General features: G+C 37.0%; 1 protein-coding gene and 1 pseudogene across 3 annotated transcripts in view; one reads left to right on the top strand and one right to left on the bottom strand.

The window, feature by feature from the left end:
* SNX13 (sorting nexin 13) overlaps positions 1–27,764 on the top strand; it is a 119,891-nt gene that overhangs the window by 31,251 nt on the left and 60,876 nt on the right. For 2 of the 3 annotated variants that reach the window (XM_047751956.1, XM_047751955.1), the window contains exons 2-5: positions 7,851–7,963; positions 12,764–12,866; positions 15,399–15,488; positions 16,801–16,922. In XM_047751956.1, coding sequence (XP_047607912.1) covers positions 7,851–7,963; positions 12,764–12,866; positions 15,399–15,488; positions 16,801–16,922 — 428 coding nt within the window. Of the gene's footprint in view, positions 1–7,850; positions 7,964–12,763; positions 12,867–15,398; positions 15,489–16,800; positions 16,923–27,764 lie in introns of those variants that run through there. The other variant, XM_047751957.1, reaches the window with a different exon arrangement.
* Positions 18,646–20,992, bottom strand: LOC125111279 (phosphoglycerate mutase 1-like; annotated as a pseudogene).

Here is a 27,764-nt window from a genome sequence, read left to right as displayed (position 1 = left end):
GAGCAGGATCTCATTTTATCCACTCCAGATACAATAGTTTGCATCTACTAACCTCAAACTCCTGGTCCATCCCACTCCCACCACCTCCCCCATGGCAACCACAAGTCTGTTCTCCAACTCCATGAGTTTCTTTTCTGTACAAAGGTTCATCTGTGCTGTATATTAGATTCCAGATAGAAGTGATATCATATGGTATTTGTCTTTCTCTCTCTGACTTACTTCACTTAGTATGAGAATCTTCAGTTGCATCCATGTTGCTACAAATGGCATTATTATGTGCTTTTTTATGGTCGAGTAGTATTCCTTTGAATATATATACCACATCTTCTTAATCCATTCATCTGTCAATGGACATTTAAGTTGTTTCCATATCTTGGCTATTGTGAATAGTGCTGCAGTGAACATAGGGCTGCATGTGTCTTTTTCAGTGAAAGTTTTGTCTGAATACATGCCCAGGAGTGGGATTGCTGGGTCATATGGTAGTTCTGTATTTAGTTTTCTAAGGTACCTCCATAATGTTTTCCACAGTGGTTGTACCAATTTACATTCCCACCAACAGTGAAGGAGGGTACCCTTTGCTCCACACTCTGTCCAGTATTTGTTATTAGTTAACTTGCTAATGATGGGCATTCTGACTGATGTGAGGTCATTGTAGTTTCGATTTACATTTCTCTAATAGTTAGTGATGATAATTAGTGATAGTGATGCTGAGCATAAACCAGTGGGACCTAATCAAACTTAGAAGCTTTTGCATAGCAAAGGAAACCATAGAAAAACAAAACCCAAAAAGACAACCTACGGAATGGGAGAAAATAATTTCAAACGTTGCCACTGATAAGGGCTTAATCTCTAAAAGATGCAAACATCTTAAACAACTCAACAGCAAAAAAATCAACAACCCAATTGAAAAATGGGCAGAAAACCTGAATAGACATCTCTCAAAAGAAGATATACATATCACACTAGTCTTTAGTCATCTTCTCAAGGATACTTGGTATCTTAGATAGGTGTGAATGGAAAAGGATATTTATTTCCTAGTCCCAGGCGTATGAAAAGAGGGTTTTGGGACCAGCTTAGCTAACAGACATAATGATGATCCCTGTGTGGCTGCCTCCCTGAAAAGGAAGTAGTGATGTAGGCTGGTGTAGGGTATGTTGAGATAGCCAACAGAACATTATTTCTATACATCAATCCTGTAGGAGAAAAAGAACCAAACTCTTGGGAAATTTTTTTTTTTTCTTTTTGCGGGTGGGGGCTTGGTGTGGGTTGTGCTGGTGAGAATGTGTACTCTGCCTAAAGTCTTAAGGTGTGAGTGAGAGGAGGACTTAAATGCCGTTTTTTCCTTTTCTCTGTTCCTTTTCTTGCCCTTTCGCCTTTCCTCTTTTTTTCCCTCCTCCGTTCTCTTTCCATTCCCCCCTTCATTTCGCTTCTCTAGTTAGTATAAATTAACTAGTTCCATACTTAGCAGCTTCTATGTAGCAGACCTTGGTTAAATTATTATATAATGTTGAGTGGGCCAAAGTTCAATGTCACAAGCAGATTCTATTGAAATTACTTGGAGAAGAACTTCCAATTAATTATAGCTGGAATAAGGTGGAAGGAAAACAAGTTATAGTTGGAGTAAGGCTCTTCTTATGGGTACTTATTTTTTTTATTAAACTCTTAATTGTTTTATACAAGTTGGCCCTGAGGTATTATCTGCTATAAAATTCTCACCCCTCTGTGTTGGCTCAATGCTATGAAATGTGTTGAGACACACCAGGTGAATATAACTTAAGAGTGGTTGACTCACTTCAGTGAGACTCATGAGAGTCCAAGGTCCATTCTCTGGGAGCTCTGACAGTCTGTTCTTCATGTGATCTAAAATAGCTGTTTCCAGAGTTCCCGTCATGGCGCAGTGGTTGACGAATCCGACTAGGAACCATGAGGTTGCGGGTTTGGTCCCTGCCCTTGCTCAGTGGGTTAACGATCCGGCGTTGCCGTGAGCTGTGGTGTAGGTTGCAGACGCGGCTCAGATCCCGCGTTGCTGTGGCTCTGGCGTAGGCCGGTGGCTACAGCTCCGATTTGACCCCTAGCCTGGGAACCTCCATATGCCGCGGGAGCGGCCCAAAGAAATAGCAAAAAGACAAAAAAATAAAATAAAAAATAAAAAATAAAATAGCTGTTTCCACTTAGCCCCACTTTCCACGTGCAGCCAGAACAGTCTGTGCCTGGCTCTACATCAAATTAGCTGTGTCAGACCAAAGTTACTTAATCAGTCTGCTTTAGATAGACTTCACTTGAGAGATGATCTCACAACTCAGCTCCTTCATTGTGCTAGTGTGAATTCTGGATTTTTGTAGAGGTTACGCAATGTTAGTGGCACACCGGAACCTGTAATGTTTAATTCTTTGTTCTTAGTACTTTGTTATACTACCTTTTCTAAAAGTCTGTGATGAGGATCAAATGAGATGAATGTCAGTATGACTTGATAGGCATAATATATCACAATGTAAATTATTTCTACTTTCTACTATCAGGAGGCGTTAAGATTCTGTGCATTGTCATTTCTTGATTCTTAAGCATCTTGGCAGCAGGGATCATTTTTTATGACATTGTATGTCTCTCTGCTCAAGGCTAAACTGATACATATAAGTATCAGGGCATGCTAACATCCTTTGAAACCAAATTTCTTTCCATTATTTATGTAGAGTATATGTGGATAAACTAATAAAAGTTGGAATTTTATTTATGTACTTTATAGTCAAACCAGGAATTTATTACACTCATTACAAGTAGTTTTCTGCCTATTTTCTTGGGAGACATATTAAGTTGATTAATATTTAGGTAAAGCACTCATGATTTTAACATGATTTTCTTATCGTGCCTTTTAACTTTGGTGTTGTCAGTTGACAAATTGTAAGGTTCATAAAGGAGTCAGGATTTGAATAGGATAAAATCCCACTCTTATTAACTGTGTGGCCTTGGATCATTTTTTTCTTAAACTTCTTTACCTCAGTTTCTCTGTTGTTATATTAGAAATAATAATAAGCTAAAATTGACCACTACACCATGGTCTCATTTACTTCCCATGAAAACTACATGCCATAAGTGAGGAAGTGAAGGCATGGAGTGGTTACACAGCTTAAAAATAGTAAAGGTGAGGTTAGCACTCAGTCTAATTTCACAGTGCTTTTGAGCATTATGCTATATTCTTGACAACTTCATAAGTTACTTTGAAGAATAAATGAGATATGTATATGGAATGCTTAGTACAGTTTTGATTTTCAGATGTTTCGGGGTTGTAGAATTGTGACTAAGATTTTGTGGGCCTTAAGGTTCATTTAAGGAAAATTATAAATATATAGTTGTCCTTAGTCGGAACAGTTCGCTTGCTTATGAAAGTATCACAGACCCCACTGCTGACATAATGGATCAGAATCTGCATGTAAGACCATTTAGCTTAGAGGAGTACTGCAGTAGATGATCTGAAGTTTTCTACCATCTCATAGTTAATGTGTTGGTGATTTTAGGGAACCAGTCTCATGGATAATTTCAGTGTTGGTTATTGTATTTGGAGTGTTTGGAGGAGAAAATAGTAATGTATCAAGTATTTTAATGTAATTCACTGTATTGTAGATTTATTTCTATTTTTTGGCTTCCATTTTAGGTCAACTCTTGGGGTAATACCTGTTTCAATTTGTAAAGTTTCTGTTGTAGTACAAAATAATCCTAAATTTTATCATCCTATAGCATCTTAGGAATTAATTAGAACTCAAAAATTTTAAATGGTTTTAGATCAAATGTTTTTCGGGAGTTCCCGTCGTGCCTGAGTGGTTAACGAATCCAACTAGGAACGATGAGGTTGCAGGTTCGATCCCTGGCTTTGCTCAGTGGGTTAAGGATCTGGCATTGCCGTGAGCTGTGGTGTAGGTTGCAGACGCAGCTCGGATCCCGCGTTACTGTGGCTCTGGTGTAGGCTGGTGGCTACAGCTCTGATTCGACCCCTAGCCTGGGAACCTCCATATATGCCGCAGGAAGCGGCCTTAGAAAAGACAAAAAAAAAAAAAGTTTTTCTTAATCTCACCACATAATGAGGTTATAATATTAGCTAGATGTATGTAGGGGAACACTAAATATAACATGAAATTTCTTAGTTTTGGAAAATTTTTTTATTCTGATGTTTCACTGAATAATTGAATATTTGAAGTTAAATACAACGTTAGATATAAAGTTAGATACAAAGCAAAACAGCCCCTGACTTGCTTGAGCATCTCCCTCATGTTAAATAATTGAGTTAAATAATCTTTCCTATGTTATATAATTGTGATTCTTTTTTGAAAATTCCCTTGATTGTGAAAGACATGATTCAAACAAATGGAGAAATAACACATTTATTTAGTTTCAAGCAAACACTTGGTTAAAAAAATAGAACATTTGAGTATTTGAGAAGCCCCCTGTGTTTTATCCTCCAGTTACATTCTCCTTTTTTTCCTTTATCTCCAGAGAGCCGTTTTGCTTGGTTTCATTTTTAAAACCTCTGAATATATCCTTAAATAAGTTGCTTAGCTTTGAAAACTGTCTAGCAAGCTAAATATAAGTTTTTAAAGAAAGAGTAATATTGCTAATAGAAGGTCAAATCTCAGCGATGAGGGTAGGTAGGATAAAGTATCTGGGTTATAGTCTGGTTTCAGCTTTCTTGAACGTTTAGTAGAACTCTTTTCATGGAAAAGGTTTTGAGTGACTCTTGGGAAATACCATCTGTTTCTTCTAGCTGGTCATGTGGTAGTACTATAGTGTGGATCAGGTACGGGATGTCCAGCAGAGGTATCAGAAGGACTAGACTGCTCTGTACTTTATTCTAAACCTCACAACCTACTTACAGCTCTTGGAAAGAAATCAGGGAGTTTACTTGTGTAGGTAAAATAGTATTTACAGCTGATTCAAAGAGGAGCTCATGAGGGCAGAATAGAAATTTCATTAGCAGGCATTCTGTCTTCTAGTTAAAAAGATGAGTGGTGAGGATGTGAAAAAAAGATTATAAAAATATGAATGAACAAGAGTTGTGTAGGGCTTATATAGAAGAAATAAAAAAAAATCCCTTCAATAAGGGATATAAAAGGAGGTATAAATAAATGGAAAAAATATATTATTTGAGGGTAGGAAGACTCACTGTTGTAAATTCTCCTTGGATAAATCTTATTTAAGATTTCTGTTCATGTGGTCATGTAATTATGGAAAGCTTCTTAGGCCAACCATATGCAATTGCTTTGTTTTTCTCCATAGCACTTAACCCCCTCTCATATAACTGCTTGTTTACTTATTTGTCTTTTCCTCTTATGGAATGCAAGTGTATGAAGGTGTGTAAATTTATGAGAGTGTGCTTGTTCTTCCCTTCTTAGAATATAGGCTTATGAAGGTATGTTTTATTCATTGTGGTATCTCTAGCACCTTAAACTTAACAGCACAAAGGAAGAGCAGTCAGTGACTGGTGAATGATCAAAGGAATAAATTAAAACTGTTCTTTCATAATCCGCAGCACTTAATGTCTATTCCATAGTTTTTTGGTCATTAATTTTGTCAGTTTAGCATCTTATAATGATTTCTGTTTTTTCTTTTGGTTCAGTGTCTAATTGTTTTATTCCTATAAGACATTCTTTTCTGTGCTCCTTGATGGCAGGAGGGGGACAAATGCTTTCTTTGTATACCTCACAGTACAAGGCAAATGGATGTAGGAACTTGTGGAACTGAATACATTTATTTATTCCTAATGACTTAAATTGCTAAAGTCCAGTTTGCCTTGAACAAAAGGAGTATTTTTAGTAGATAATACAGTATAATTCTAAATGAAAGGGTTTTTTGTTTACTTTTAAGGATAGGGTTTTTAGAGATGTCTTGTCAAACTCAGGGTTAATTTTGGTAACTGAAAGTTCTAAGTTGTGCAATTATAATTTCACAAATTTCTGCACTCAGTTTGAGTAAAATAACAATTTTTAGTGAGATATGGATTTCTTACCTTGAAGTTTTAACTTTTAAAAAGTCATGCTGTAGTTGTATTGGGATTAAATTTTAAAATAAAATATTCTAAAAAGGTACCACTCTGGAGTCTACTTAACCTTTTTTTTTTTTAATTTTTATTTAGTTGATTTACAGTGTTGTGCCAATTTCTGCTGTGCAACAAGGCAACCCAGTCATCCATATATACATATGTGTATGTGTGTATACACACACACTCACTCCCTTTTTTTTTTTTTTTTTTTAGTCTTTTTGCTATTTCTTTGGGCTGCTCCCGCGGCATATGGAAGTTCCCAGGCTAGGGGTCGAATCAGAGGTGTAGCCACTGGCCTACGCCAGAGCCACAGCTCAACACGGGATCCGAGCCGTGTCTGCAACCTACACCACAGCTCACGGCAACGCCGGGTCGTTAACCCACTGAGCAAGGGCAGGGACCGAATCCGCAACCTCATGGTTCCTAGTCGGATTCGTCAACCACTGAGCCACAATGGGAACTCCCTCACTCCCTTTCTTATCTTCCATCATGATCTATCCCAAGATATTGGATATAGTTCCCTGTGCTGTACCTTAGGACCTCATTGCTTATCCATTCTAAATGTAATAGTTTGCATCTCCCAACCCCAAACTCTCAGTCTATCCCACTTCCTCCTCTCTCCCCCCTTGGCAACCACAAATCTGTCCTCTGTTTCTGTTTTGCAGATAGGTTCATTTGTGTCATATTTTAGATTGCACATGTAAGTGATACCATAATGGTATTTGTCTTTCTGACTTATTTCACTTAGTATGAGAATCTCCAGTTGCATCCTGTTGCTGCAAATGGCATTGTTTCATTCTTTTTTATGGTTGAGTAGTATTCCTTTGAATATGTGTATCACATCTAATCCATTCATCTGTCTATGGACATTTAGGTTGTTTCCATGTCTTGGCTGTTGTGAATAGTGCTGCTATGAACATATGGGTGCATGTATCTTTTTGAATTATAGTTTTGTTTGGATATATGCCTGGGAGTGGGGTTGCTGGATCATATGGTAGTTGTATATTTAGTTTTCTGAGGAACCTCCATACTGTTTTCCATAGTGATTGTACCAATTTACATTCCCGCCAACAGTGTTGGAGGGGTTCTCTTTTCTCCACATCCTCTCCAGCATTTGTTATTTGTAGACTTACCAATGATGGACATTCTGACCAGTGTGAGGTGGTGGCTCATTGTAGTTTTGATTTGCATTTCTCTATAATTAATGACATTGAGCATTTTTTCATGTACCTACTGGCCATCTATGGGTCTTCTTTGGAGATATGTCTATTTATGTCTATTTTTTTCAATTTGGGCTGTTTTTTTTTGATGTTGAGTTGTGTGAGTACTTTACCTTTTCTACATGCTTTTGAATGTATAAATGTTTTCATAAATGCTTTGTTATCACTTCTCATACCAGCATATCATTCAACAATTTATTTTTAGCTGCGCCTACGGCACATGGAAGTTCCTGGTCCAAGAATTGAATCCATGCCACAGTTGTGACCTGTGCCACAGCTGTGGCAATGCCAGATCCTTAAACCACTGTACTACATGGAAACTTCCTCATTCAACGATTTGTGTAACAACTTCTTATTGTACATTTATGTTGCCACTAGATTTTTTTAAAAATCTTTGCTGATATGCTATGAATTTGTTTCTATATATAGATTTCGTATATTGTTTCTTGGAGATAAATTTCCAAGAGTGTACTTAATACTTCAGTTAACTGAAACAGTACCATAAATGCTTAAAAGGAGAAATATAAACTATGTGTAAGGTTTGTTCTTTTCTAGTTCATATGAAAAATTATTTCTTAATTTTTTTTCCTGCTTTATTTCAGACAAGTCTATCCATATGGGGATGGGGAAGCCTTGGCATTGTCCTTTCTCTAATAACATTTGGACCCTTTGTAATATTTTATTTGGCATTTTATATCCTCTGCTTTGTGGGTGGGTAAGTATTCTCATTGATAATTTTATAATTTATGTCATGTTCAGTTCAGAATTGAAACAAATGACCATGAGACCTCAAGAAGAAAAAAAATGACCATGAGAAATGGCAGTATAATTTATTTGTGAATGCTGCTTTTGCACATTGTTTTTTACCAAAGTTAAAAATAGTAAAATTAAGATACTTGTAAAAATAAAAGCGACGATGCTTATTGTTTATACTAGTACTATGAGTAGTCATCTTCAAAAATAAGTTTCAATTTATGATGCTATAAACATTTTTGTATAATTCGAAAAGTTTTAGAGATTTTAAAATTCCTTTTGGTGTTATTTGCCCCTTTAAGGTTGAAATATACTTGTCCGTTATAATAATTAATAAGTTAAATTGAGATGATTCATCAAGTTTTATGTATTAGAACATACTATTTCATTGATTAGAGTTCAGACAGTAGTGTTAATTATTTCATTTAAGGCTGTCATTATGTTCCAGAAAATTCCAACAAACATTTGATTTTACCGTTTTCTCTTCATGGTTATTTGGCTTCTAATGTTTATGCTTTACCTTGAATTGATAAACCTTTACAGGAAAGGTTTCAGTCATGATTTAGTATAGCTTCCCATGTAGAAGTATTTGGTATCAGATATGAATTGTACGTGAGACAATATATAGACACGAGAGATGCATGCTACTTAGATACTCTGAACAAGGTAGTTTCACTGAAGTGAATATTTTGTGTGTGTATATGTGCTTGTGTGGGTGTGTGAATGTATATGTATATATAGGATACATTTATATAATTATTTGTGAAGTGATACCTATGAGTTCTTTTTGAAAAAGTCTTTTGATGGATTTCCCTTGTGGCATAGTGAGTTAAGTATCTGGTGTTGCTGCAGTTGTGGCACAGGTCGTAACTGTGGCATGGGTTTGTTTTCTGGACTGGGAATTTCTGCATGCCGCATGCATGGCCAAGAAAACAAAGTCTTTCGAGACCCCAAACATCTGGAGAAGTTGTTTGAGCCTATAGGTTTAGAGACTTAGCTGATTTATTTATTTATTTTTATTTTTAATTTTATTTAGTTGTTGTTGTTGCTATTTCTTGGGCCGCTCCCGCGGCATATGGAGGTTCCCAGGCTAGGGGTTGAATCGGAGCTGTAGCCACCGGCCTATGCCAGAGCCACAGCAACGCAGGATCCGAGCCGTGTCTGCAACCTATACCACAGCTCACGGCAACGCCGGATCATTAACCCACTGAGCAAGGGCAGGCACCGAACCCGCAACCTCATGGTTCCTAGTCGGATTCGTTAACCACTGCGCCACGATGGGAACTCCGACTTAGCTGATTTAAATAGCAGATATAAACTGTGGCCTGAGAGGTTATATTCCAGACACTAAAGGGATGGCTTCTGGACGTATCTACCACTTATCACCTCTTTCAGAATATGGGTTTGAAAGTCTTGTGTCACCTTTTTATAGGGAGGTCACCTGCTGATTGTTGAACAGGTGAGAAGTAATTAAACTGAAAAGGTGCCTCAAAGACTATTCCTAAAACTGCATTTTATTTTAGACCTAATATTTTCATTATAATTGCTTGGGCATGGTACTGTGTACTAAAACAATTAAGAAATAAATCATAGGAACCAGATAAATGAAATTCTGAATATTTTTATTGATAATAAAGATGATCAAAGACTTAATAGATTGCAGCCATTTTGGCTTCCTAAATTACACTCCTTAGTCACAAATTAAGGCCAAAGTTACATGGTTGCATAGCTGCATGGTTGCATTACTCTCTCACAAGGTCATGGCTACTTTCACTGATTGGAAAGGAAATTGTCTTGAAATGTTTGTCTGAAAAGGAAAGATTTCTTTCATTTCGCTAGTTGACTAAGCCTTTGGCAAAAGTGAAGAAGGATTTCAGAATATTTTTCAATACTTTAGAAAGGAAGGAAATCATAGCTTTATAGATGAAGATAGGAGCCCTAAGAACTGTTCGAAGATAGAGGGCTAGAGAATCATGTCTCTGAGACTGAACTCCTCCATATAAAATTTAGGAAAGGGAAAGGGTGATGAGTCCATCATTTCAAAATCACAGGACCCTTTGTTGTTCCCTCTTTGAGTCTGCTAATTTATCAAGGAATAATTTCAAAAAAATTTGTTGGATACTTGGAAAGTTCTGTAATCTTTTTTAGATACTTAGAAAATTGTATAAATTCTTTGAGATAAGATAGAGTATTGGTAGGTATGGGAAAGCCACTATAAATTCTTTGGGTAATATTAAGTCACATGGAAGAGTCTGAAGTTTCAGGTTCATGTTATATCATAAATGGATTTGACATTCTGGTCCAGACTGTTGATCTCCATGAAACTCACAGCCACAGTAAGGGACAGGATTTCAATTTATATACTAGCAATCTTTTCAAAATCATCTCAGGGGATTAGTTAATTAAGCATTCCTAGGTTACTCAGTTATTGTCAATGAATATCATAATCCCTGAGTCAGAGATCTTTCCAATTTTGGCACTAATTATGAAGAATGATTGTCCTTCCTTCCTTCCTCCCTCCCTGTGTCCCTCTCTTTTTTTTTTTCCCCTGCTTTGTAGGGCTGCACTCACAGCACATGGACGTTCCCAGGCTAGGAGTCTAATTGGAGCTACAGCTGCCAGTCTACGCCACAGCCACAGCAACAGCAATGCCAGATCTGAGTCGTGTCTGTGACCTACACTACAGCTCATGGCAATGCCAGATCCTTAATCCACTGACCGAGGCCAGGGATTGAACACTCATCCTCATGGATACTAGTCGGGTTTGTTACTGTTTTAATATAACTTAGTACAGTTTAATGCCTTATGGATTTTAATAGCAAAAATAGGCTTTAAATATCAATATTAAGTAACAGTTACATTTCATATAATTAAAAATTTCTTAGTTTTAGTGGAATTTTTTGTTCTTGTGTAAGTTTTTAAGGATGTGTTTTGTTCTTTTTTCTACATGAAGTGCAGGTCAGAAAAGAGTTAATACAGTTTCTTATGGAAACTACCTTTTTTTTGGCTACTAAAACTTTTAAGTTGGGTGCTGCAGTTTACCCTGTAGACAGTGTTGATAATGTATATGGTTTGCTTATAGTCAAAGCCAATCCTTTATTTTCTAATGTAAAGAAAATCTTTGGGAAGAAAAATGCCACTCAGGGATTATTTTTGGTTTTTCTTTTTTTTGGTTTTGGTTTTTGGTTGTCATTTTGGGATACCTTCAATACTGATATAGGTTATTTAATGCTATCCATTACATTTGTTTGGTTATGCAGTCATTCGTAGCACCTGTTTTTACTTAAACCTCAAAGCTGAAGCTGTTAATTAGGTTCTTTCTAAGATCAGACTGTTCCTTAGGTTACTTTCCTGAAGTCACACTGTGGGCAGAAGTTAATGTTTTATCAGTCTGTTTCATGATCATGTATTTCAGAGTACACTGTTAACTTAATTTAAGCATTTTTTGTGTGTCTTTGTAAATAAGCTTATAGCCAGGTAAACCTGAAATATAAGACAAATTTTGTTTTTTAATAATAATATCAGATACAGTTCAGACATGTGAAATTCACTGATAATTCTGAGACCAGCCTTTTAAAAAGAAACAGAATTGATGACTTGAGTTGATTTGACTTGATCTGTTTCTACACCCTCCTCCCTGTTTTTGTGGTGCCTGTACTGAATGAAGAGCAGTGAAGTGGCAGTTAGCTCCAAAGAACAAAGGACCTTGATAATCTTACTTTCAGTGGCTGAGACTGACCATATTTAATTTTTCACTGTTCTTTTGTTGTCACTACACTGTCAGTCATTGTAATATTGCTATAAATCCTTGTAAAATTAAAATCTAGGGAGTGCTCGTTGTGGCTCAGCAGTAATGAACCCACCTAGTATCCATGATGGCATGGGTTCAATCCCTGGCCTTATTCAATGGTTAAGGATCTAGCATTGCTGTGAGCTGTGGTATAGGTCACAGATGCAGTTTGGATACCGAGTTTCTGTGGCTGTGGTGTAGGCCAGCAGCTAAAGCTGCTATTCCACCCCTAGCCTGGGAACTTGCATATACTGTGGGTGCTGCCCTAAAAAGTCAAAAACAAAAAAAGAACCCAAACAAAATTTAATTTTATTTTCTAGATTTCCTGTCTACTTAGTAGTGTTTTTATTTATTTGGTAAATTTTAAATATCAGAAATACTGATTGCATTTAGTCAGTACTTATATTAGTTCTAAACCAGGGTTTATCTTGACTCCATTAATTGTTTGAAAGTAATTACCCTTTGGGATGATATATTTATACTTCTTTTTAAAATTCCAGGCTTATTTTAAAGAAGTTGTAAATTGGATCTTTTTTTTTCCTTCTATTGCCTTTATTTGTTTATTCTGTATTCATAGTGGCAAGTTATATCTTTAATTAGTTAACAGAACTGTAGAAATATGTGATTTAGCTATATAGATGTATATCTTGTTTATCTTTATCCTTGGCTATTATCTTTATTTAATGAAGGCTTATTTTCCTAAAGTTCAAAAATTTTGCCTGAGGTTTTTATGAAATATATTGGATGAAAATTTGGAATGGCATTATTATATAAATTCACAAAATGTTTATAGTTGTTTTAAACTTAAGAACATAACAAAATCTGTCTGTTTTCCTTGCTTTGTTAAAGTCACAAACTGACTTTTTATTGGATGATAAGCTATCTATTAAATCTGAAAAATATATTTGGTAATAGATATGTTAAGTTGTAGTAAAATTTTGTTTTTGTATCTATAATTAATGTTTTTCTCAGGGGTTTTGTGGTTACTCTCCTATTTGGGAAAACCAACTCAGAGAAGTACCTAGAACAGTGTGAACACTCATTTCTTCCTCCAACATCAACAGGGATTCCTAAGGTAAGTAGTGTAAAGGAGTGTGAAACATTAAAGTCCTTTTGTATGCAATGGTGATAATATGGTCATCTTTGTGTGGCTTGGCAGATTTTCCTATAATTCAGTAATGCTCACTCTAAATTTATGAGCGACTATCTGATCAAGCTTAGAAAATTTGTGTTAGATGTTAAAAGTGTGAGTGCAGATTGGAGAAAAGAGAAATTTGAGGTCTTTTTCTGCAGTCTTAACATAGAGTTTCAAAGCAGCATGCAGCATCATATGTATAATTTGTGGAAATGTCAATGAATGTACTATTTTGAATGAAATAAATGCATAGGAACCAGAGGAAGAAAAATGGGCACTTTTTCTTTTGCTCACTTGAGAAATAGAGCTTGCACTTAGGCTATGCAGTGTCTGTAATTTTAATAATTCAAGCCCAATTTTTTGTAATTTTTCATGTTGCTATTTCTCTATAAAAAATCATACTTTTTAAATAAAATTAGAATTGTGTAATAGAGGTAGGCTTCAGATTCTCATTGCCTTCAGTTATTATTGTGGGATTAAGATGGTTTTTCTTTTATGATTATTTTTTTTTTGGTCTTTTTGCCTTTTCTAGGGCCGCTCCTATGGCATATGGAGGTTCCCAGGCTAGGGGTCTAATCGGAGCTTTAGCCCCTGGTTTACGCCAGAGCCACAGCAACACCAGATCTGAGCCGTGTCTGCTACTACACCACAGCTCACAGCAATGCTGAATCCTTAACCCACTGAGCAAGGCCAGAGATCGAATCCGCAACCTCATGGTTCCTAGTCAGATTCGTTAACCACTGAGCCACGATGGGAACTCCGGTTTTTCTTTTATGAAGAGAGGCAAATGGTTTGGAGTTGATGCCAGTAACTTAATTTTACAATTATTAACTTGTCCATTATGTGCTAGTAAGACTTTCATATTGATAAATATATATATTTTTAATACCTACTGTAACTCGTAATCGCTGAAACATATTTCTATCCTTCTATAAAGCATTAAACTGTATTCTTTGAGGTTTTGCTCACAAATCTTTCTGAGGAAATGAACCTTTTCTTTATTTAGAATCATTTCTTGGAGTTCCTGTTGTGGCGCAGTGGTTAACGAATCCGACTAGGAACCATGAGGTTGCGGGTTCGATCCCTGCCCTTGCTCAGTGGGTTAACGATCCGGCGTTGCCGTGAGCTGTGGTGTGGGTTGCAGACGCGGCTCGGATCCAGCGTTGCTGTGGCTCTGGAGTAGGCCGGTGGCTGCAGCTCCGATTCAGCCCCTAGCCTGGGAACCTCCATATGCCGCGGGAGCGGCCCAAAGAAATAGCAAAAAGAAAAAAAAGAATCATTTCTTAAGAAGTTCATTCATAGTTTCCGTTCATTTGAGTGATACATAGAGAGGATGCAAAATATTTTAAAAATTAAGATCCTAAACAGTGGAGTTTCTATCATGGCTCATCAGAAATGAATCTGACTAGCATCCAAGAGGACTCAGGTTCAATCCCTGGCCTCGCTCAGTGGGTTAAGGATCTGGCCTTGCCCTGAGCTGTAGTATAGGCTGCAGACGCAGCTTGGATCCTGTGTTGCTGTGGCTGTGGTATAGGCCAGTGGCTACAGCTCCGGTTTGACCCCTAGTCTGTGAACCTCAGTATGCCATGGGTGTGACCCTAAAAAGAGGAAAAAAAAAATCCTAAGCAGTAATAAATCATATTCAATACTGGTTACATCTTTATAATCTGTTTTTTAGTACATGGTATAAAAATAGTGATTTTGATTTGCTGTTTCTGAAGTTATTTGTAAGTATGTTTTATGAGAAAATCTTAGAGGTTGTATGTGATAACTTGAAGTGTATTTTTTTTAAATATGTATTTGTGCTTTGTTGTACATTTTTCTTTTTTTCTTTTTTGTCTTTTCTAAGGCCACTCCAGAGACATATGGAGGTTCCCAAGCTAGGGGTCAAATCGGAGCTATAGCTGCTGGCCTATGCCAGAGCCATAGCAGCGCAGGATCTGAACCACGTCTGTGACCCACACCACAGCTCACGGCAACGCCAGATCCTTAACCCACTGAGCAAGGCCAGGGATCAAACCTGCAACCTCATGGTTCCTAGTCACATTCATTAACCACTGTGCTACAACGGGAACTCCTGTTGTACATTTTTCATTGAGGCGTTGTCTACTACTTTTCACGCTGTTTCTATGTCACTGGTCTTTCTGAAGGCTACAGAGAAAAAGAAATTCATTTTCTTTAGTTGCTAAAAACCATGCCTAAGTGAAATCAATTAAGAGTATATTCATTTGGCAGCTGGTATCCCTGGCCTCCTCAGTGGGTTAAGGATCTGGCATTGCTGTGTGCTATGGTGTAGGTCACAGACATGGCTCAGATCTGGTGTTGCTGTGGCTGTGGCATAGGCTGGCAGCTGTAACTCCTATTGGACCCCTAGTCTGGGAACCTCCATATGCCATAGGTGCAGCCCTAAAAAAAACAAACAAAAAAACCAAAAAAGAATCTATGCAATAAAACATTATGGTTTCCTTTCAGTGCTTAGAAGAAATGAAACGGGAAGCCAGGACTATAAAGATTGATAGAAGATTGACAGGTGCCAATATAATTGATGAGCCTCTCCAGCAAGTGAGTTTCAGTATGTGGTATTTGAATTTTTATTGTGTGCTAGGTGTACTTCTCTTGAAAAAAATAATAAATAGGGAGTTCCTGTTGTGGCTCAGCGGTAATGAACCCTACTAGTATCCATGAGGATGTGGGTTCCATCCCTGGCCTCACTGAGTGGTATAAGGATCCAGCATTGCCATGAGCTGTGGTGTATGTCGAAGATGAAGCTTGGATCCTTTGTTGCCGTGGCTGTGACATAGGCCAGCAGATGCAGCTCTCATTCTTCCCCTAGGCTGGAAACTTCCATATGCTGCATGTGTGGCCCTAAAAAAAAAAAGAAAAAAGAAAATACTAAGAAATAAATTTTAGTAATTATGTAATATACTGGGAATTTATTATAATGCCCTCCTTTGATTCTGTAATAAAGATGCTGCTGTATATATGAACTTACTTATAATAAGGTCTTTGCTTAATATTAAGGCATGTTGATTGAATTTGCATTTAAGAAAGTTTTTACTGATGTTTGATAATGTTTCTAATTATTCTGTAGTTAAAATGTTACTCTAATGGATGAATAAGCTTAGTGGTTTGATAAATCAGCGATTTTTCCTACTAGTTTTATTCTTTTTTAAAGTGGATGTTATTGGTTTGATCCAAAAATATTTAAAAAATTAGAATTAAAATTATTCTCTCCCAAAATATTTTTCATTGATGCTTTATTATATGATTCTTACAAATAATGTGTACCTTAATAGCCTGATATTGTATAGATGAACCCATATTTAGTTTATCTCATTTGTAAAAACATTATGCATTAAGTTGTAGTATTTGCTGTTTATTGGCTAAGTTAATGCTGTTGGCAGTTATCAGAGGTATTAGAATTAGGTGATCTATGTCATTTTTGTAATTTGACTACAGTGAATCTGATGACATAATTTTGGAAAAATGTTTTCTTTTGAGAATTAGGGTCTTTTTATGTTATTTTGCCTCTAGATCCATCAAGCTGATTAAAATTCATTATATTATAGCATTGGAAATTTATTCTTTCTGCAAGCTCTTTCTTTACCTGAATTTGGGTGGTGCTTGGCCATAAATAATTCTTTAATTTTTTAAAAAAATTGGGCTGTGGATGAATTGAGCTACCAAGATAATTAAAATGTTTTTGAAATGGTTTTTAGCATATTGATGCTTTTGTAATGAAGGGAGTTATTTACCACCACAATTTAGTATGTAGAGAATAAATGTAAATTGCAAAGAACTCTTTTAGGTTTTAGTTTGTTGTTACTTTTTAAGCCTTAAAAATTTGTATTTTTTCCCCATATTTTTGTTTTAGGTTATCCAGTTTTCCTTAAGGGATTATGTCCAGTATTGGTATTATACATTAAGTGACGATGAATCTTTTCTTCTTGAAATTAGGCAGACTCTTCAAAATGCACTCATTCAATTTGCTACTAGGTAAGGTCACTGCATTGTATTTATGCAGAAAAATTTAAATATATTGTTTATATCAATAGTGAAAATAACTTTTAAATGGGAGGAGAAAATTGTTTATTACAAGGTAAGTATAATTATGGATTATTCTGTGGGATAAATCTTAGATTATAGAACTAGAGCCCTAAAAGCCTTTACACCTTTAAACTTAACCTTTCCATTTATAGAATGTTTATCTTGATTAATCCCCGTTCTCTTAGTCTGTATGTCAGTTTCTTCCTCAGGGTCCAATTGTCCAGTCATGTGACTGTTCGCAGTCTTTCATCCCACTTATTGATAATACTTTCTTCCCCTCTTACCCAGATACTCTAGTTATGTTTTATTTTTACGTGCATATCCCTCCTTTATTTTACTGTTCTGGAAATAAAATTTAGTACAGTTATGTGCAAAATGAGTACTGGGCTGAGCCGCAGGGCTGAAAAACTGGAACATGATTCAGAAATCTGACATATTGAAACACACACTTGGACATGATCAGGAGGCATTTTCACTGTTACAAAATAGTAATGTGGGGGTTCCTGTCGTGGCGCAGTGGTTAACAAATCCAACTAGGAACCATGAGGTTGCAGGTTCGGTCCCTGCCCTTGCTCAGTGGGTTAAGGATCCAGCGTTGCCGTGAGCTGTGGTGTTGGTTGCAGGAGTGGCTGGAATCCCGCATTGCTGTGGCTCTGGCGTAGGCCAGTGGCTACAGCTCCGATTTGACCCCTAGCCTGGGAACCTCCATATGCTGCAGGAGCGGCCCTAGAAAAGACAAAAAGACAAAAAGACAAAAAAAAATAGTAATATGGGGAAGGGATTCTAAAACACACAGCAGGATGAAGTCCTATACCTTAGAAGTCAAGGGGCTTATCTCGTGTTGATACAAGGAATGGCTTATTTTCTGATGTCAACCACCACTAAAAACCCCAGAGGGTTTATTTTGTTGTTCGTATTTTTTTAGTATTTACATTTATATATAAATACCATATGAACGATATGTTACTTAATATGTCTAATATCTAAAATATATATACAAATATAGACATATATATGTGTATATGTATGTATGCACATATGCACATACACATGTATACATGTGTATACATAATGTACATGTATGTATGCATGCATGTATTTTTTGGTAAAAGTAAATGCAGCACATAAAACATTTAGGATTGATTCCAGTCTTCTGGAGCCAGCTCCCCTGGAATAAGGGAAGAAACATGTGTTTGAATCACCATGCAGGTTGCATTCATCTACTGGAGTAGCTAAAGCCTCCCAAACAGTCATCTGACTACAGAATGTTATAGGACTGGCTTTTGGGAACACAACTAAGCTGTCTTGCTCCTCCTCATTGGTCACACATTAGCATATTTCCTCCCTATCAGCTAATCAAATGGGGCCTTAGTAATAGGCAAAACACTAGCAAAAAACCCCTGAGTTACTGCCTCTCCATCCTCTTGATTAAGTCTTTCCTTGTCTTGGACTGAGGACCCATGCCCCATAGATGCTGTTCTGATTAGATTGATTAAGGGAGTAGGAGTAATAAACAAAACGGCTGAAATGAAATTGGGAGCCACTAATCTCCATCTAGAACTACAACTTAAGATGCCTACACATGTGGTCAGTGTGACATGTGCTAAGAACAGGTGCAAAGGATGGGATGGTAGGGAGGGTGTCCTTGGAAAAGTAGTCTGCCTGCTTGCCTTTACCTTTTGGCTTTGGCCTGGGCAGCCATATTCTCCATGACTTTACACATGGGCATTTCATTTCCCAGGAACTCCATGAGCTTGATTGACTTTGAATTCTTGTCCAATTCATAGACAGTTGGAATATCAGTGGGCAGGTGCAGTTCTGTGATAGCCTCTTCAGAGAGACCCTCCAATCCAGATGGTTTACATTGTCTTGAAGGCTGTTGCCATGGGCCGTTTTCAGTATGCCCTTCTCCTCCTCCATTGGGAACCTATTTTTTTTTTATTCCACAAGGGCACAGTTTTGGCAGTAGTGTCCTTCAGATAATTGCAGGAGGGTAACTGGTCTTCAGTGAGATCTTCCTGCCAGCAGTCCTTGTTGATGTTGCTATAGGAGGGATGGCTGAGCTTCATCTGAGGTGGTGGGACATGATAGCATCTCCAGATCTTTACCTAGGCTTGGTGGCAGTTTCTGCTTTATTGAGGCCAAGTCCTCATTACAGGCTACCACCGTTGGTCAGTGGCATCCAGCACTGTCCAGAGGGTCCATATTGCTTCCTTCTGCACCATGGTGAAGCAGATGTCAAACTCATAGCCAGCATCTTATAGTACCTGTGTGTAGTGTTGCACTTTTTCATGCCCATTGGGCTCAGATTGGATTTGCACCAGCCCCTGAAGCCATTCTTCAGGTTCTGTGTACTTTCCTTATGTGAGCTCAGCACCACCTTGATTAGGGGGCCATGGAAATGGCTCTGGGCTCAGCATGGAGCTTATTGAGATTCTGAAATCACCCCGATACTGTTTTATATGAGTGCTATAGAAATAGTTCATTATAACTGCTCACTTATTTTTAGCACATACCTAATGGAGTCCTTTTAGAGGAAGAAGAAACCAAAGGAACATAGATCAGTGGAGAATAATTTTATTTATTTACTTTGAAAAGAGAAATTTATTTTGATGTGTTTCCTTTAAGAAACTTTTTTTTTGTGAAATAGACTAAAATTCTTACTTTACAAAACCTACTTATACACTGCCTCCTATATGACAAAATGTTTTGGTCTATATCCTTGTATTTAAGCTATTTGAGTTTTGAGGGGGCCATGTCATATCCAGATTTATTTATTTGTTTATCTATTGGCTGTCCCTGCAGCATGCAGAAGTTCCTGAGCCAGGGTTGAACCCATTCCATAGCAGTGACCCAAGCCACAACAGTGGCAATGCCAGATCCTCACCCCCACTGAGACACCAGGGAACTCCCAGAAATTATTTTTGAAATAAAGGATTTTTTGTTTGGATAAGTTTGAATTTTTTTTTTTTTTAAGTAAAAGATTTTGCTACCCAATACACACAGTGATTTTCCTACAAGCCTGTCAACTTAAGGCAGGAGGCTAAACTCTCAAATCTGAAGGTGTTATTCTCCAGCTAACTCGCCTTCTTCTCCACTTAGGTTCTTGAAATATAGTTTTATTTATTTATTTATTTATTTATTTTTTCATTTTTTTAATTACTCAAATGAATTTATCACATCTGTAGTTGTATAATGATCATAACAATCTGATTTCACAGGATTTCCATCCCACAGCCCAAGCACAGCTCCCTACCCCCCGAATTATAGTTTTATACTTCTGAGAGTCTTGAAGAATAGAGCTTTGCCCTAGGGCTCTAACTGTGTTTTCAGCTCTGTCCACTTAGATATTTCTAGCTCATGCTGCCCTGTCAGGACTTCTTTCTATAATTCAGTTGGTCTTAAGCTTTAGAATGGGAGGTGAGTTCTTCAGCCTCAGGTGCCTGAAGAGGCCTTTAGTAAGATTCATGGTTTGAATTATAACCTTACTTAGAGAGATAGATTTGAGCTCCTTCTCCTTTATGATTAACACCGTACAACTAACAGCAAACATTTGTAAAGTAGCCAGCCATAATTATGAGTCTAGACTCACTGTGGAACACAGAAAATATAATAAAGTATAGTAAAGTCAGAAATTGTATTTTATTTCCAATATTTCACATATGTAACATTATTGAATGTTAGGTATTTTTTAAGAACTCTTCTGAATCAGTCCTTCACAGCTTTTTTATAGTAACACCATCCTAATGATTTTTTTTCCCTTTGGAAAAGCGAGAATAAAAAGAATACATTATTTTTATGTCTGACTGCTTAAGAGTATATTAAAATGTAATAAATTTTAGACCAGGAAAGAATTTTGAACTAGTAATTGGAAGACTTGTTTGTATCCCTCTCTGCCATCTAGCAGTGGGACTGTGAGTGAGTTTTTAAAATTTTTTGGACCTTGTTTTTTCTCATATGGCCTTGTTCTCATATGACCTTGTTCATTCTCATAATATGCATAATAATACCTGCCGCATTCCTCACAGTTATTGTCAGGATCAAATTCATCTCTTCATTCAGCTAATATTTTGTGTCAGTTTGAACCAGGTAGGTGCCATGAATATAGCAGTGAATAAGACAAGATCCCTGTTCAGAGGAATGTAATGAAAATAATACTTGTGAAAATATTTTTAAAGTTATGAAGGCATTTAAAAATTTAAGTTTTCATGTCATCCAGCATCTGTAATCTCACAGACAAGGAAGCTAAATTCCAGGAACATTAAGTGGTGTAGTCCAAGATTATCCTTTGAGTTGGGTAAGAAGTAGAATCAGATTGTTGTTAACAGTGTTCTTTCCTTCATTCCCGATCAGGTATATTATGATCTAGATTATTCATCTTGATTTTCCCCACCTTTCTTTTGTCTCATCGTAATATCTTTGCCGTTTTTAATCTTCTAACCACCTTGTCTTTAAACTTCCTGTTTTTTTTTCCCCTTTTCTAACATTCTATACTATCAAGCTAAATATTTGAGTGATTATAGGAAGAGCCAAGCTTCTTCCATCTTAGACTGATCTGAATTTATATCTTTGATTTGTCATTGGTCTTAAGTTTTTGGGCAAATTAGTCACTTTCTCTTAAGCTTTAGTTTCCTTATTTCTAAAAAGCTTATAATAATTAAGTTAATTTTGAGGCTTCTTTCAGGATAAAAGTGATAAGACAAAGTCAGTAGCATACATGAAGTTCACTTATTGTTTGTGCCTTCTCTGTGAATGACTTTTTGTCCTTAATTGTTTTTTTTCTGTTACTACTAAAATGTATTCTTTACTGAGACTCCATGACTATTTTCAATACCAATATCAAGAGATTTAGATCTGGTTATGGTTATTTAAATACTTTTAAAATTCTTGTTCTGTGCTGTCTGCTGTGTACTGTGAAACATGTTATTACTGCTCTCCTTCAAATTACAGTCTTGTGTAGGATTCTTCATCAGGGGTCCATGAAAGCCCTGCAGATGTATACAAAATTGTCTCTGCCTTTTTTCCTGTTGCGTGGTTCCATAGACTTCATTTTCGAAAAAGGCCTATGAACCCAGAAAAGGTTTAGAACCACCAAATTTATTTATCAACTTGGGAAAGCAATTGGATGATACAAGCATAAAACAAAATGCTAATTTTGAGATATAACAGGAAGAAAAGGATATACTTAGAGTCTGAAGTTCTGATTTTTTGAGCTTCAGCCCTGTTTATTAAGCTCTATGGTCTTGAATGGGTAAAAAACATAAATTCTTTGAGTCTGGTGATAACCCATATTTACAGGTTGCTGTTAGGATTAAATGATATCACATGTGAGAGGGTACTTTGTAAAAACACCTCAGATTAACCTTAGTACCTGATATTCTAGTGGCAGTTTGGGGAAGGAAACCTTCCTAGAAGGAAACCTTCTTGAGTTCTCTCTGGAACCTGAGTATAATTTAGACCATAGTTTTAAGGGATGAATCTGTGATAACTTATTTTTTTAAATTCTCTCTCCAGATAAGATATCATGACATAGGATAGACAGCCCTGGGAGATCTGTATTATAATTCTCCCTGTACTGTTAATTTACAGGGTCTTAAAAGAAAACGTCGTAACATCTCTGTAAAACAGTGGTACTGATACTTGTAATAAACTCTGAGTTTTGAGGGGCAAAGGAGATTATATGGGTGAAATATTTCATAAGGTATTCGTCAACCAATAAATGACTTCTTGGGCAAGTTATTTAACTTCTTTTGCCTCAATCTCTACATCAGTAAAGTGGGATAATTATAGGGTTGTTGTAATGATCATGTGGGGGGAAAGGACATGTAAAACACCACAGTAAGTGGCACATAGTAAGTGTTCATTAAATGTTAACTTTGTTGTTGTTATTGTTCTTATTACTTACTGTATTCCTAGGAGATATAACAGATTTTTTTGAACTTGTCTTCTTAGCTTTATTTCTTTTTAAGGGGGAAAGGAAAGGGAAACAAAATTGAAATACATGAAATGGAGAGAAATAAAGTAGCCATTTGTGTGGTATTTAGAGCATTTAATTTAGAAATAGAATGGACCAGAGTAACTGATGAAGACCTCATGTGGATTGAGACCAAAACTGGACTTAGGAATGAGTATATTGAGATAGAGAGGACATCTTAGGAAGGAGGAGTAATATGGTCACAGTTCTTAGAAGGAGGATAAGCTTAGTGTGTGAGGAGGTACAAGTGAAAGGGAACCTTGTTCTTGAAAGTGAAATGTGGTTGCTAACTCTACACCTCTGTTCCTCTGAACTGTAAGATTTGCAGAAAGAGTATGTATTCTAATGATTTTCTGTTCCTTCTTGAAGGGTTTTTCCCGTGGAGGAAGGACATATGGATATGTAGGTTCTAAGATTCAGTGGTTCTGCTACTGATAGTATATTTCTGGAATGACAGGCTTTTTTTTTTTTTTTTTTTTTTAACTGAACTCAGGTCTGTCTGCTTGTGCTTAAAAGCTAATAATTGAGAGACAAATGTTGGTTGGAAAGGAAAGGCTGCTTTATTTAAGCTAGCAACCTGGGGAGAAAGTGGACTCCCATCCAAAAGCAAACTGCACACTGTTGATCAAGGGATCTGGGGGCTAGAGCTTTTAAAAGGAAGTTCCAGGGTTATAGGTGGAGAGAGGGGGGCTTTGTGCAGAGCAGCATCGTCAGCTCTGACAGTCATCTGGAAACTGTCATGTGGTCTGATGGGCATAATATTCGTTGTTTTAAGGCTAGTCAGGGTCTGTTTGTTCCATTTTCTTTCTTTTCTTTTTTTTTTTTTTGTCTTTTTGCCATTTCTAGGGCCACTCCTGCAGCGTATGGAGATTTCCAGGCTAGGGGTCTAATCAGAGCTGTGTCTGCAACCTACACCACAGCTCAGGGCAATGCCAGATCCTTAACCCACTGAGTGAGGCCAGGGACCGAACCCGCAACCTCATGGTTCCTAGTTGGCTTCGTTAACCACTGAGCCACGACGGGAACTCCTGTTCCATTTGCTTGAGGCTATTTCTTGAAATTGTGTAAGATGGAGCAGTTTATATCATGGCAGTCTGGTCATCATGTAGTTAACTTTTTCCACCTGATGGGGCTTTTACTATCTGTAAAACAGGTTGAAGGACATGGCTTGATGTTATCTTTAGCCCTTGAGGAAGAATGAAAGGTTCTCAACTTTGTTTAATAACCAAGCTATTATATTTTGTCATGTTGGACTATTTTTCTTTGTTTCTGTATTTTCTCGTTTATCTGATTAAGTTTAGTTTTTGGCTAAAGTTCTTTTACAGACAAGGGGCAGACAGAGGACATGGGGCCAGGGGATTCTTTCCCCATAGAGTCCTGCTTGATTTGTTCATTCTGGAAGTTTTCTAATTTTCTCACTACCTTTTGCTATAGAAATATAAATCATATATGTTCTTAGGCTTGTCCAGAAGGCAAATACAACCCAAATAATGAACATTTGCAACAACAAAGTTTTACACTCTTGTTATTTTATTTCCTTATTTGTTTCTTTTTCTTTGTTTTTTTTTTTTGCCACCATAAGGCATATGGATTTCCTGGATCAGTGTCAGATCCTTAACCTGCTGTGCCTGGCCAGGGATTGCCCCTGCATCCTAGCACTCCAGAGACAGTGCCACTCATCCTATTGTGCCACCACGGGAACTCTTCCTCTTGTCATTTTGTATTCTTGCCATTTGAAAACTTAGCTCAAAAGAGATGTTAATCTGAAAGATGCAAAAAAGATTTTGGAACTATCTAAATATTTAAAAGGGAGAAAATAAGTTAAAGTTACATCTATAGAATAGACCTTTGGTGGTTAATTGTATATATTTTTTTTTTTTGTAATTTACATACCATACAATTCACCCACCTAGACTTAGCGGCTTTTAGTGTATTCACAGAGTTGTGTAGTCATCATCACAGTCAATTTAAGAACATTTTAATGACCCCCACAAGGAAACTTGATATTCTCTATCAGTTTCTCCTCAGATTTCCCCCAAAGCTTCTAGCTTTAGGCAGTCAATTACATACTTTTTCTCTGTATGGATCTGGACTTTTTTTTTTTTTTTTGTCTTTTTGTCTTTTCTAGGGCTGCACTCACAGAATATGGAGGTTCCCAGGCTTGGGTTCCAATCAGAGCTGTAGCTGCTGGCCTACGCCAGAGCCATAGCAATGCGGGATCCAAGCAGTGTCTGCAACCTACACCACAGCTTACGGCAACTCCAGATCCTTAACCCACTGAGTGAGGCCAAGGATTGAACCTGCAACCTCATGGTTCCTAATCAGATTCGTTAACCACTGAGCCACTACGGGAACTCCCTCTCTTTTTTTTTTTTTGGATTTTTTTTTTTTCTTTTTTGCCACATAGCAGTATGTGGAAATTCCTGGGCCAGGGATTGAACCTATGCCGCACAACAGCAACCAGAGCCACAGCAGTGAGAACTCAGGAGCCTCAACCCGCTAGGCCATCAGAGAACTTGCTCTTTTCCTTATTTTAAAACTGGGTTACTTGTCATTTTATTTTTGAGTGTACTGTGCTGCTGCTAGGATTTGTAAAGACAGTTTTATTGGACAGTCATGCTCATTTGTTTGCATTTTGTCTATGGCTGCTTTTTGCTGCAATGGCAGGGTTGACTAATGATGATCAAGAGGAAGTGGCATGCAAAGCCTAAAATAGTTACTATTTGGCTCTTTAGAGAGTTCGTTGACCCCTGGAATACATAGATTTACATCCATTAAAATACTAAGTATTTTTTTAAAAATAGGAAACGTATTAGAATAAAAATCATGCACAGTAGTATATGATTTTAGCTATTAAATATGTGAGCATAGCAAAGAGACTAAAATATTAAAAGTGAGCTTTGGATTGTGGGTTTATGACTGATTCATAGCTGATGCAGAAAATCTAAAGGAGGAAGTTACATTTTAGAAAATGAGCATGTATTAATCTTATAGCCCAAGACAGATAGAAACATTTGGTGATTAGCAATAAAAATATCTAGGATGTCTTTTTTCAACTAAATTCATTTTCCAGTTTTTCTGTTTCTTATATTCTCATGAACACCATAAATAAGAATCTTTGTTTCAGCTATAGTTCACATGGTTTTGTATATGCAGCCATTGTATCTTTATTTCCTTGGGAAGTGATCTTGAAATTAATGTTTAATGTAGTGTTTTGTGTGTTAGGATAGTGAATACTCAATAATTTATTAATTGAGTTTCACTTATGACTTCCCCATTAATTTTTTCCCACAAAATTTAATATATTTCACTGTTCGGTCTAGGAATGTTCGATTTATCATGTAAATTACACTGAAAATCTTATTAAAATACTTAATAGCATGATTTTAACTGTTAACACTTTACTGTAAACATTATACCTAAGAGGATTCACACTTAGCCCCAGGTTTTTTTTTTTCTTTTCCTATAGCTTAATTAAAGCTTCTAGCTCTGTGTTGTTTATATTCAACCCCTAAAATAGGTGAGTGTGTTTCATGTGTGTTCCTCTGAGTTGTTCTTTATATTCAGAGATCCAAGTTCCTTAGAAATCTTTATCATTGACCTCTTTGAAGCATTGTTATATGTAGAACTGGATGGACTTATTATGTGGAATTCACTCAATACCATTTTCTTTACTATGGTTATATAAAATAGCATGCCTAAATTTTTCTGTTTCTACCAATTTGTTTATAACTTTTATGAGTTGCAGGGTTACATGATGTTAAAAGTGCAGAGAAGACACCGTGTTAAAAATTAGGAACTCTGTTAACATAGCCTTGAACTTAATAACTATATAATCTACAATAAGTAATTTAAGTTCTAACTCTGTAATTGTAGGGGCTTGTAGTAATTATTTCAGATCTCTTCAGTTCTAAAATACTAAGATTCCCTGGTCAGGTTGGTACTTGACATCTTTTTTTTTTTTTTTGGCTTTTTAGCTTTTTGCTATTTCTTGGGCCGCCCCTGCAGCATATGGAGGTTCCCAGGCTAGGGGTCTAATCGGAGCTGTAGCCACCGGCCTACGCCAGAGCCATAGCAACGCGGGATCCGAGCCGCGTCTGCAACCTACACCACAGCTCAGGGCAACGGCCGGATCGCCGGATCGTTAACCCACTGAGCAAGGGCAGGGACCGAATCCGCAACCTCATGGTTCCTAGTCGGATTCGTTAACCACTGCGCCACGACGGGAACTCCTTGACATCTTGATTTGTTTGTTTTCTATTGTTCCTCCTCTTTGAAACACTCACTCACACTCTCTGTTACACCTACATTTTGAGTACCATTTGGGGAGTGATTTTTTTTGTAGTGTGTGGGGTTGCTAATTAGATTTAATTTACTTTGGGATTAAAGTACTGCTCTGGTCTTTTGTTTTATTGGTAGAAGATCCTAGAGTAGGATGATGATAAACTTTATTTAAACCTTTTATTGATTTATTTTGTCTTTTTAGGGCCACACCTGCAGCATATGGAAGTTCTCAGACTAGGGGTCAAATTGGAGCTGCAGCTGCCAGCCTGTGCCATAGCAGCAGCAACACCAGATCCTTAACCCACCCACTGAGTGAGGCCAGGAATCGAACCCACATCCTCCTGGATCCTAGTTGGGTCCTTAACCCACTGAGCCAGAGAGGAACTCCTGAACTTTTTATTATATTTCTACATGATCAGAAAGAATGCGTGCTTTCAAACATGAAAGATTATTCTTTTCTCTGTTGTTAAAAGTCTTGTATCAATGAAACTTTTTTATGCAGACTACTGCTGTTCTCTATAGAATACTGAAAA

Source organism: Phacochoerus africanus, chromosome 11, assembly GCF_016906955.1.
Source record: "Phacochoerus africanus isolate WHEZ1 chromosome 11, ROS_Pafr_v1, whole genome shotgun sequence".
NCBI lineage: Eukaryota > Metazoa > Chordata > Mammalia > Artiodactyla > Suidae > Phacochoerus > Phacochoerus africanus.
This window is presented reverse-complemented; position numbering and strand designations above follow the sequence as displayed.